Below are 12452 nucleotides of genomic sequence, written 5' to 3'. Positions count from 1 at the left end.
CCGTCGATTACTATCCTTGCGCGAAGAAAACTTCTGAACACTCCAACCAGGTTAAGATGGCAGAACTGTAAGTCACTACATTGTTTGATTATATTTAATTTATTATATATAATCAGACAATGGGTTTTTTTGCTGCTTCAAATCTGGCTGAGCAGCCGTTGTGTAACTTAACCAGTTCTTACAGTCATGAGCTTGACCAGCAATGCCCTTAGCATGGTAGATGCTCTGGATACATACGGACATAATATGGTCCTATGGAGGCCTCCAAAAACAGAGAGATCATCCAATTCCTCTAGTACTGCAGATTATTACCATCATTATAATCAAATTTGGGATGTATTAGAGGTTGATAAATTGGTTCCCGATGTGACTGTGTCCAAGGATGAATCCTCTATGAGTATTCAACAGGCGGTGAACAGTGCACCGGATAAATCTGAGCGGAGATTCGTGATACATATAAAGGCTGGGGTGTATAAGGAGATTGTTAGGGTTCCTCCCAGTAAAACTAATCTTATGTTTGTGGGTGATGGCATGGGGAAGACTGTGATCACGGGGTCTATGCGTGTGCCATCCCTGCCTGGTGTTCCAAGTACATATGGCTCTGCAACTGTTGGTAATGCTCATCATTGTTCCTCTTCCTCTTCATATTAAGTTGGAATTTATTTCTTTGCCTGAGTTTGGTTTTGTTATTGTGTTTGATCATGGTGTGGTTCCTGGCAGATTTGAGATGCCTTGAATTGAAATTGGAAAATTTGCTCTTCCAACATGTTTTGATCATTACACATGGTTCTTGTGGACCACATCCCTCTGTGATTTTTCGGGTCAACCTTAGTCCATATTCTCTCCTCTCTCACCTTTTGTCACTAATTCACCCCAAGAGACATTAAAAGAGCTGTTAGGATCTTGAGCACCAGCAAAGAAGTAGATGAGTAAGGTCTGCAAGTTGAATTTGCATTGGCTTTCCCTCTTCATGGTCTCAAAATATCATCCACCCCATCTTCCAATTGAAGGATATTTCTGATAGAAATAATTACAGGAATATTATGATTGGGCATGCCTTTGTCGAACTCTATGTTATGGGCGTGAATGTGTGGCTTTCTCAACATATAGAGAGGAACAAATTCAAAGCTATGGGGCAACCAAGTCTTAGAAGAGATTATGAAACTAGTGACCACATTTTTAGCCTGTGTGCTATTATCAAGGAAGCTGACGTCCCTCATCTAAAGTCCTGTTGCTTTGTGGATTTTCAGAAGGCTTTTGGACTCTGTTCCAAGGGAATTATCGTTCTGGAGACTATGTGAAATTGGCATCTTTGAGTGTCACATAGTTGCTATCATGAAATTCCATGGGATATACATTAATGGGTTAGAGCATAACCGAGCGAGTACTTCCACAAGGGAGATGTTTACGTTTTACACCATGTTTTGTTTACCTTATTCTTATTTGCAGAGGATCTGATCCTTTTAGCCTCCTCCCCTAGGGACATTCAGAGATAGCTTGATGCCCCTGCCAATGTGATGGTCATAGAATGATGGTGGTGAACCTTAGTGAAACTGAGGTTGTGATTTAAATATCCAAGAGCACCCTAACAAACTTCCACTTCTTCTTCAAAGGAAGCGAGGTGGAGATTACCATTGCTTATACATCTATGGGATCTGATCCATAGCCCTTAGGTTTAGCTTAAGGCATGTCTTTCAACCCAAACTTAGAAAGGGTTATAGGTCTCTCTCCATGCTTGACCGACAATACTTCCATATGCATTTTCAGGACATCTCTTCTGAGATGCATTTTTTGACACAATTAACAGACCTATAGTACTATATGGTGTTGAAATCTTGGGGCCTACCTCGTTACCACCTGACTGCGCGCAGGCTGAGACAGTCCAATTCCTCATGCTACAGTGTATGATTTAGCATAAACAAACAGTTCCATAACCCATTGTACAAACAGTTTGGCATTCATCCCTTTTTCCTTGAGAGCATTTTTGGACTTGTCTTCTGTCTTCACGGGAAACTCCCACTAAATCTTGTTTTAGATGTTGAGGATTGCTAATTTATTTGTTTTCACAATTGCAGCTGTAAATGCTGATGGCTTCTTAGCACGGGATATAACATTCGAAAATGCAGCAGGGCCAGGTAGTCAACAAGTGGTAGCCCTAAGAGTAGATAGTGATCACTCTGCCTTCTACAACTGTGCCTTTCTTGGCCACCAGGATACATTGTACACTCATATTCTTCGTCAGTTCTATAGAAACTGCAGAATAGAAGGCACTGTTGACTTCATATTTGGAGACTCGGCAGCCATCTTTGAAAACTGTCTCATTCTGCTGCGTCCTCGTCAAATAAACTCAGACAAAGGATCATCAGATCCTGTCACTGCACAGGGTCGAACAGATCCAGCCGAGCCCACAGGATTTGTTTTCCATAACTGCACTATCAATGGAACTGAAGAATATATGAGGGCTTACTATGCCAACCCAAAAATTTACAAAGGCTATTTGGGTCGGCCATGGAAGATGTACTCCAGAGCAATCTGCATAAATTCATATTTGGGAGAGGCCATTAGCCCTGAGGGATGGATGTCGTGGATAGAGGACTTTGCTCTTAACACGCTTTACTATGGGGAATACCAGAATTATGGGCCGGGGGCTAAGGTTTCTGGAAGAACGCCATGGTCTAATCAGATACCTGAGAGAAATGTAGGAATGTATACTGTTGGAAACTTTATACAGGGAGACGAATGGCTGCCAGATACAATCAATTAATCCAAAAACAAAGGTTGGTTACTATGCAATCTTCTAATGCGTGATTTTCTTCTACATTGTTGTTGTTCCCTGATGATGGTGAAGAATTCAACGGGAAGCAAAGGGACTAAAAATTCTCAGACAGTTGCAACCCAAAAATCCATGAGCCACATTGTTTCCTTCTATCACTGTTTCATCTGTCTTTGGAGTATTGCAATTTCAATCTGCTATGAAGGAGCCACTTGCTTTTCATTGGAGGAAAATGTTATTTGTACTTGTCTGAAATTTTTACTGCACTATTTTGATCGACATTGATGACCAAAATGGCAGAATAATTTTGTACCTGGTGCAGAGGAAAGCTGTTTTGTTACTGGGAAAGTTTCAACGCAGCACTGTTTTGTGATTGGGCGAATCCTCCCGCAGTTATGTTTGAAGCATGGGATAAAACTTTTGGAAAAATGTTATGAACTCTAAAGGTTTGGGTGTCTGTATTTGTTGTTGTTTTTTTTTTAAATCACGAAAATTGGTTGAATGAAAATTACAGGGATTTATTGAACCACCAAACATAATATTGACTCTCAAGTTTTAAGTAGATATCATTCAAGTTCTCAATATGTTCTTAATATAAAAAAAACATGCAACTTCTTATACAGGCTGAGTGTAAGTGCAGAGCGATTTGGTGAACAGAAGCAAAAACCAGTCTATCGGTCAGCTTTCTGGTAATAGAGGACTCTACGACAACATTACAGCATACTTTTTAAACTAACCAAAAGACTTTTAAAAGGCTTGAAATAAAAACCGGACCTAGAAAGTTATAAAAGTCTGACCTTCCTGGTATAAGATACAAACTATTATTAACACCAGAAATAAAAAGACAACCACAATGAAGAATAATTTAAACATCGTTGGAACTAATAGATTCTAGAACAATATAAGTTTGGATAATACTTTGATCATTTGAAGAATAAGGTACTTAATTTTTAACAGCATGTTATTCTCAACAACGTCATGGCTTATTCTGTGTGACAATTTGCATACACTCTCTTTGATTTTTCCAAGGAGTGATGTTATTCAAAATATATCTCCCTGTGGGTGTCCTTATGCTGCACACAAGCAATGATGCATTCACTTTTTTCAACTTTATGTATGTTTATCATTTCCATCCATATGATTGTCTTCCCATGATTTCTAAGATGTAATTGAGTTTATATCCATCCAATTGTATTATAGGCTCCTAAACCAATGGTAAGATCAGTTATTTTAGATTTGCTGACAGGACTAGATAGACACGTGGGATAAATCTTATATTTATAGTATACTCCTCTTTAACGTTATGAGTTTGTACACATGTTTTAACACTTTCTCAGCTCTCAATAAAAATCAGAACATTGTGGAATTCTTTTAGGATCAGAAGCAACGCTAGGGTTGGAAAAAGCATGTAGCACTTATAATGTATCAAACTTAAAATAAGCCAGAAGTCTCCATTTTATCTGGGATTCCTCTTTGTTCATCCCTTGTCTGACACTAAGGTATATAATGTTCTGAAAAGTCTCATTGTGATATCCACTCATACATGCTAGACAGTAAGGCACACCTCTGTGTTGAGATTCAATTCTAGATCCATAATTGTTTTTGACTTTTATTGATTTTTCTTTGTCAAAAATGTAGATTAGCATTGCCTCGAATTGGCCATTTGTTGATGATAAAAAATAAACACCGGTAAAGAAACAAAATTGCATAAAATTTTGACTTCTTTCTTCTATGTTGTTGTTTCTTATGTCATTTGCATAAAATTTTGACTTCTCTTTTCTATGCTATTTTTTTTCATATCATTGCCTTACGGTGTTTTTTTTGCAACATGTGGTGCAAATGCTAGTGTAAAATCAATGAAAATGATTTCACATATCTTAACCCCTGGAATTCATCTACAATATCTAAGGCGAAAAAAAATCGACACTTTTCATTTACCAAATGCAAACTATAAGCAATGATTTCAAATTTAAAAAAAAAAAAAAACCATAACACACATCATTGATTTGGTCATTGGACTTATGTTTCCAAAAGCATCTTATGGCCACCAATCATAATCTTTTGTTTGGTATCAAAGCATGAACAATTTTGTGATTTCTGTAAGTGCTCAAATACAAAATGTAATCAATAATTGAAATGCATAAAGGGAAACCAAATCTATGATTAAATTAATAACAAATGAAAACACAACGCATCCTAGAGAATGCGGCCCTACAAATCTTGACGCGTGTTGTGGCAAAAGACTTCTAAAATTAAGCTTATAAAACTAAAACATGAAATACATATAATGTTGAAACTTTAATACTCGAACACCTAAAACTTTATATTAATAGAAATATGATAATGTAGAGACTCAAAATTTTATGTCTCTTAGAGTTCATACTATTTATATTTATACACTTCATAAAGATATCTTCAAATATACTTAATACACTTATTCACAAAATGGATTCATCTTCAATACCGAATCTGAAATATTCATGGACATATGAAACATGAAATCATGATATTAATACATGAATTTGTCTTATTAGATATCGTTATCCATATATGGTTATTTAATTGTGAATCCAATTCACATACCTTGCCACCACATATGTGGATTGCAACTTTGAATTCGTCTATACACTCACTTAGAGGGATATAGAGCTGAAGTGATAGGTGGATGATTTTTTGGAAGCAATTTGCAATCACATCAAATTCATGATCTCAATATGAAATGTTTATGACTATCTAGAACTTAAATCATCTTTAATATATAATTTTGGCAACTATTGATTGAGGAATCTAGCTTCTTCAAACTGATCTAAGTGTGATATTAAGAACACATCCCCATATTGAATCTTCAACTTGCAAATCCATGTGCCCAAATCATGTTTGGACAAGTGGAAGTATGCGAATAAATGATGATGCAAACCAGAACTGAATTGGAGCACCCTGAATTGAACCACATTGGCAGGAAGTCTTCAAACATAGCAGGAACTAAACATACTAGTATTTTTCATTAGAAAGGTCAATCCAAAACCTTTCCAAATCATTAAAAACAAAGGAAATTATATAAATTAACAGCAATTTACCTTATTATGATTGTTATGATTGTTGGGCATATTAGCTTCACAAATAGGTATATTAATCATATATAAGGATAAGGAAAAGGGATTAAAAAAAGGCTAATTGATTATGTAAAGTATGTCAAAATAGCAACACAACAACATTTTATTTCAAGTTAGCACACAAACATCATATTTATTAAAATTACTTAAAATGTTTTACGTATTTATTCATATTCACTCATATTCAAAAACACAATCAAAATATACATCATCTATAGATGAATGATTAGATGAAGATGTAGATCACTCATATTCTTCTCTATTATTAACCAGTGCCCCATATGAGTCTACGTGCATGCACAACATTGTAGATGTCAAAATCCCTCTAGATGTATGACTAGGTTCAACAGACTCCCATCTTGCCACTATTTTTGTGGTAGCAACTTCTTGATAATATGAAGATTTTTTTCTTTGTTAAATTGAACTCATAAACAAGTATGTCAACATCCTATAATTTTAAAAGGTTAGTGCAATGATGATTTATATTTTGACCTTTTTTCCTCTTTCTATTGATTTCTTTATCAACTACCATCCTTATCTTGTTTGTGCCATTGAATGTGTGTGTATTTGTTGCATACATATGTACTTCAACTGTTATAACATCTTCATTTTCTTTAAAGACCTTTATAACCTTGGAAACCTAGAATTTATAACTATGTGGATTTCCATATGCTAACACCGCAATAATGCAACCATTCTTAATATAATCTACATAACACTCCCATGTCTCCACGTTGTGCATGTGGTGTTTTGCAACCAATATATATTTCTCTTTGTTATACCTGCGAAGACTCAATAATACCTTGAGATTTTTGTTGTTCAACAATTTTTCTTTCCTCATATTCATTTGGCATATTTTGTGGCCAAATAAATGGAGTTTTCTAAATTTCATCTCAATTTATTGATCTTAAAATTATGTCACTTTAATAATTGAAACAAGACTTCCACCAAATTGAATCAACACCATTAAAATACTCAAATTTATCTTTAATAGATTTTTTTATTTCTTCTGAGCATTCAAAATAATCTACATCTCTCTTCTGCTTATAAATTTCAATAATTGATTATAATAACAATAAATTTGATGCAAATATTGGACGACCTGGAATGAAAAAGTTCAAAAATGCTAAACCTGATGAAGTCCCCCATTCAACTATAGTTGAACACTTATTACCCCTTATAAGTGTTTTCACATCAATTTTTTTGATACAAAATTAATGTTGGAAGCTAATTTCATTAAGCTATTTAATGCATTTTTCTTCACCATGCAATATGAAAATAAAGTTCCACATGTAAATAGTTGATGAGCACCAGTATTGCAACAAGAATGTTGCAACTCCTGCGGCTATCAACTTTACTTTGTCAACCTGGGGTTCATACAAACTTGGAGGTGATAGTGTTGTATACACAAGTAAATTTGATGGGCCTACTCTTTGTCACTGCTAAGCTGGTGATAGACCACTAAGTATTTTCAAACCATACTTCTATTGATTCAGAAGAAGCTTGATTACCAATGAGGAAAAGAAAAATATACACTAAAAACAATCTTGTCTACTGCAGTAAGGGAAAATACTGAAATCAAATGCTTAAACACTCCATTCTTCTAGCTAACTGCTAAGAGGCTTTGCTTCAAAATAATTCTAATTTAACATGTATGCAATCCTATTGTCCTAGGCATGCAAATTAAAACATCTAACATTCTATCTTTGTGCATGTAAATGAACAAACTAACTTTGTTTTTCTTTTTGTATTTTTTATGTGGTAGTGTGAAAACTAACTTCTTTTGGTGATGTGGCAAGTGGCTTAGGGATGATGGCCAATGGTCAGAAGGCTTGGGAGACAAGTAGGGGTCCTTTTCTAGCTTCCTAGGGGTTTTTTGCACAATTCGACCTCAAAACAGGCCAATACAGGTCAACCTACAGGATGTCCTAATGCGTTCTACAGGATGTCCTAAATTCCTACAGGATCCCATGTATTCCTATAGGATACAGCAAAGAGAAAAAGAAGGGATGTTGAAGGTGATGGAAGGCTTTGGTAAGGTGGATGGTGGATGGAATGAGGCAAGGGAGTGCCTAGGATCACTTCAGAACTCAAAACCAGAATTGGGAGATGGTTGGATTTTGTCAACAAGCTTAGAGAAGTATTCTTGTGAAATGATGAAATTGGTGAGGATTGTAGTGAAATAAGTGATGACCATGGATGGATGAAGTTGGAATGAGGTTTCTGATCATGAAATCTCTCTATACTTATAAAACTCCTACACTACATCAACCATTGACAGTTATCCAAAAATCATATAAACAAGAAGGATTTCAATTAACTAAGGAAAGCAATATTTCATGAGCTAGCTACTTATTTCATGCATGGAAAAACTTGCAGAATAATATGAAACATTGATGAGATCTAATGTAAGACTGAAGATAGAAGAAATTATGAATAAATCCTATTCTGGCAAACTGATCAAATGCTGGCCTAAGCACAGAAAACCCTAAATTCCATGAGAAACTAGAATTCTATCTTTTCGGGGCTGCATAAGGGTTCTATCCTCAAACCATGATCCCTGAAGGGAAGAGTGAGGCCAAATCCACCCACTGAAAACCTTTTGATGTTCCTTTATCTCTTCTAATCTATTGCTGAAGTAAAGCACAAATGGGAGCAAACTAATCAAATCTACAACTACTTACAATGAAATAATTCTAAAGACAATTCAACCATTAATCTATGAAATCAACTAAGCATACAAATAAAAGAAAAGGAGCCTTTGCTGCTAGGGTTGGGCCCTAACCCAAGAGCTTCAGCCCTCTGAGTCAACTCAGTGTTGGATCAAGGAATTGCTCATTCTCATTATCAAATCAAAAAATTACATAATAATGTCTTCCACAAGTCTTGAACTCGAAAATGACTAGTATTTTTACAACAAAAATTTGAATCCTAATGAGGCTCTAGGCCTCTTTATTTATACAACTGAAGTCTCCAATGAATTCCTTAAATATAGGGAGGCTCAGGTCCCAAACTCGAGATAAAATGGCTCTTTAACTATCACTTGCTCAGTTGCATTTTGATCTCCATGACTTGGCTACTTGTACTCTGAGCTAGTGTAATTGATGGAGGAATATTCAAATGAGTGAGGATTAAATGAGGAGGATCTACCTCCTACAATATCTCCTCCTTGTCTCATTCGAGTTTCATCCTTTATTTAGCCAAAATTTTCCTGATTTTCTCTTAAAAACTTACAATCAATGCACATTAGTCCACTAGGCATAATATCTCACTTCGACTCGTCTCATTAAGTAAAATACAATCAAAATATGTAATAATTTATGAGAAGAGTTGATTTGAATAAGCTAGGAGGTGTATTAAGGTCCATATAGTTACTCAATAATGAGGCTCATCATCACCCCCCTATTTAAAGTGTTGCTCATCCTCTGAGCAACTCAATCTATATCTATGTCTTTCATTGCTTTAGTGGCCTCCCTGACATCCCATGCTTCTGTTGTAGTTTTCTCTTCATGTGCATAGAATCTCGCATTCCTTTCTATCTCCTCCCACTGCTTTCTTTCTTCCTCTTCCTTCCTTCCTTCCAACATTCCTAGGAGTAGTGGTGGATTGAGTCTCAAGCCAATCCAATTGACTTTGAGTCTTTGGAGAGCTTGCTTGTACATGGGTGTCCTATTCAGTGCTTCTCTCATTCTCTGAGGAGAATGGTACTCTCTGATTTTCAAGTTGTAGGGAAAAGTGTTCCATCTCCTTTGGCAAGATTGCATGTTGTCATCCCCTAACATCCTAAACATATCCTCAAAGTGTGTGATTGCTTGCTCTTGGGAAGCAAGGTACCTAGGTGCAAGTTGAGGGTCATTTGCAATCAAGTTATGGGTGCTGATGACAACCATTGGATTTGACTGCTCAGCTCTTATCATGAGAGGTTTTGTTTCTTCCTTTGCCATTATTTTCTTCATTTCTTCAACCCTTGCTTCCTCATGGTTCATCCATGATTCCAAAGCCATCATCTGTAAGTCCCCTAGTATTGAATTAGGGTCCCACACATTCAGATATTTCAAGGCTAAGTCATGTAGGTAAAACTCAGACATTTTATCCCTATCCTCCAATGTTCTTTGATCACAAAGATCAATGAATTGTCTATAATCCTGGAATGACATAGTGTCTCTCTGTGCTAAAGTATTGATTTGGAACTGCAACCATTGTTCCTTAAGGTACAATGCATAGGACATAGCTGGTATCCTACATTAGATTTCCTCTAAGGATAGACTAGCCATGGATGCCAATTGATTCTCTCTCTCTTGTAGTTGTCCTCTTAACCGTGCATTTTCTGCCTCGAATTGAGCTTTCATCATTGCCTCTCTGTCCCTTAGACTGCTCAGTTCTCTGCCCATCTCTTTAACTTTTTCCTCCATTTGACCTATGTTCTCCACTCATTTGGATTTGGAAATTTGCATCCATCTATGTGTTCTTTCCCTTTATTTCTCAAGCTCAAAGAATAAGGGGATGGAAAATTTATGTGCAATGACCCTACCCCCTTCAATGAACCTGTAATAGGATTCAAGGTTAGGTTGAGGACTAGGTTACCTTAGCTCTGGATCCTCCTTCTTTGTTTCTTACTGCATACTCCCTTCTTTGTCCAATTTCTAAGTTTCCTGTAGGTTTAGCAGAGTTTCCTGTAGGATTGCCTCTGCTTCCTGTAGGTCCTTTTGTGTATCCTATAGGAGGCCTTTTCCTTTGGATGAGGCAGATCTAGTGACAAGCCTCCTAACATAAGTGATAGGAGACTTGGGAGAGGCTTGTCCTGATGATCCTTCTCCTTGATTTTTCATAAGAGGAGTTAACTTTTCCTGTTGTTTTGGTGAGTCTTCAATGACAATAGGAACCTTAGTGGGAGTTTGAGGTTTCCTTGCCTTATTCTTGTACTTTTTCTTGTCCTAAAGTACAATGGAGTTTGTCTCTGTCTCTTCCATTTTTGCTTGATAGGGGTACTAAGGGCAGTGAGGGTAGCTACTGCCTCTTTCTCAGTGGGTTCTAGAGATACCTTGGGTGATTCTTCCTTGTCTTTTGTCTTCCCTTTTCCATTCTCCTTCTCATCCTTGTCTTTCTCCTCTTCTTATCCCTCTAGTTCCTCACTCTGTTCATCAGTTTCCTCCTTTGCATCTTCTTCTATATCTTCACCACTTTCCTTCTCCTTTTCTTCCTCTTCTTCCTCCTCCATTTCCTCTTCATCTCTCTTTGTTTCCTCTTCCTCCTTCTTTGTTTCTTCTTCATCCCTTTCACTGATAGTGGGGATTTTGTCATACTCAAGGGCTTTTATGTCTTCCTCTATCTGCATGTCTCTGAAATTTTCCCATGTGATAGGGAGTCTTAGGTTTTGGAGGGAATCTTCTATGATAAGTCTAATTAACCCATGATGGGCTAGTTGTTGATGGTTTCCTTCCTACACCTTAATGCTCATATCTATCATTGATTGAAGAAGGAAGTAGGGTATGCTGAGTCTGTTTTGAGGAGATGTGTCTACTCCAAACCTCAACTCTTGGAGAAGCCTAAAATGGTATCCATATACCACACTGTACCTACCTTCACATGATATATACTTAATAAGGTGGTAGCTAATTTCATTCCAAGGATATGGTAGGCTTGCTCTTCTAACTCCATTTTTGTCTTCCATTGCCTCCTCTCCTTCTAAAAAGAATTTCTTCTTTGCAATTTGGCTATTACCCTTATCCTCCTTTCTCCAAGGCATCCCTAAAGGAAGGGTTGTGGTTCTGCCTATGCTTTTAGGGGTTAGTTCTATAGAGAGGCCTTCCACCACCATAGTGGAATGAGTCCTAGTCAGTGGAATGAGGGAGAGAGTTGAATATCTAGCTAGATCATCATCATACCCCCTTAATTTTTCAAAGAAACCCATCCAATTGTGCCTTGTGAATATCTCTAGTACAGGAGGGTGTTGATGAATCCTCAATGTATTGATGGGTTCCCTCTTTTTAAATCCCCCTGTCATTTTTCTGGTGGATGGAGGCTTGTTTATGTCTGATACTAAATTCTAATGGATGAAGAGTTTTAAATGCAAATTCTATGGACAATTTTCCTAGACTGCAATCTTTTCCAACAAAATATAAGGTTTTTCTATGTGATTTTTACTTGGAAAATGTGGGATAGTATAGAGCCTACCTCCTTATCATTGCTTGACGAAGCCAACCTCTATTTTTCTCTTTTAAAACTGCTCACTTCCAATCCTGTAGGTGTTGTTCTATATCCTGTAGCATCCAGTAGGATTTCCTGTAAGTTCTCTTGCGCTGGGAAAAACAAATTCTACCTTTCTTGCAGACTACTTGAGGGCCGAGAGAAACTTTGCTAGTGTGTAGCCTCGAGAATGTGAATGCCTCTATGCATGGGGATCAACATTTTATTTCCTCATATGGGTGATTTGAGTGGGATGTTGTGCTGGAAGCCAAAGTACAAGTATCCATTTTTGGACCGTTGGTCCCACTACCACATCATCATTCTCCTTACCTCGTAATCAACTCCCACTTTGGGCATTCGTAGCTTAACCACTTTCGACC

At 36.9% G+C, this 12452-nt stretch overlaps 1 protein-coding gene across 2 annotated transcripts; it reads left to right on the top strand.

The window, feature by feature from the left end:
* The first annotated feature begins 232 nt into the window (after window positions 1-232).
* Window positions 233-3261, top strand: LOC149158988 (putative pectinesterase/pectinesterase inhibitor 51). Of its 2 annotated transcripts, XM_089433423.1 has the most exons (3): window positions 233-613; window positions 2076-2777; window positions 3074-3261. In XM_089433423.1, exons 1-2 carry the CDS (start codon window positions 247-249, stop codon window positions 2762-2764), a joined length of 1056 nt encoding a protein of 351 aa, XP_089289549.1. In that variant the 5' UTR covers window positions 233-246; the 3' UTR covers window positions 2765-2777; window positions 3074-3261. The 2 variants fall into 2 exon arrangements, with proteins under 2 accessions (XP_089289549.1, XP_089289548.1); XM_089433422.1 differs by lacking the exon at window positions 3074-3261 and having other exon boundaries at window positions 2076-2888.
* Window positions 3262-12452: the final 9191 nt, after the last annotated feature.

The sequence above is a fragment of the Pinus tabuliformis genome, chromosome 5_2 (assembly GCF_031772625.1).
Source record: "Pinus tabuliformis cultivar Carrire ecotype Pingquan chromosome 5_2, CPIR1, whole genome shotgun sequence".
In the NCBI taxonomy this organism is placed as follows: domain Eukaryota; kingdom Viridiplantae; phylum Streptophyta; class Pinopsida; order Pinales; family Pinaceae; genus Pinus; species Pinus tabuliformis.
Note: the sequence above shows the minus strand (reverse complement) of the source record. Positions and strands in the feature narration are given on the sequence as shown.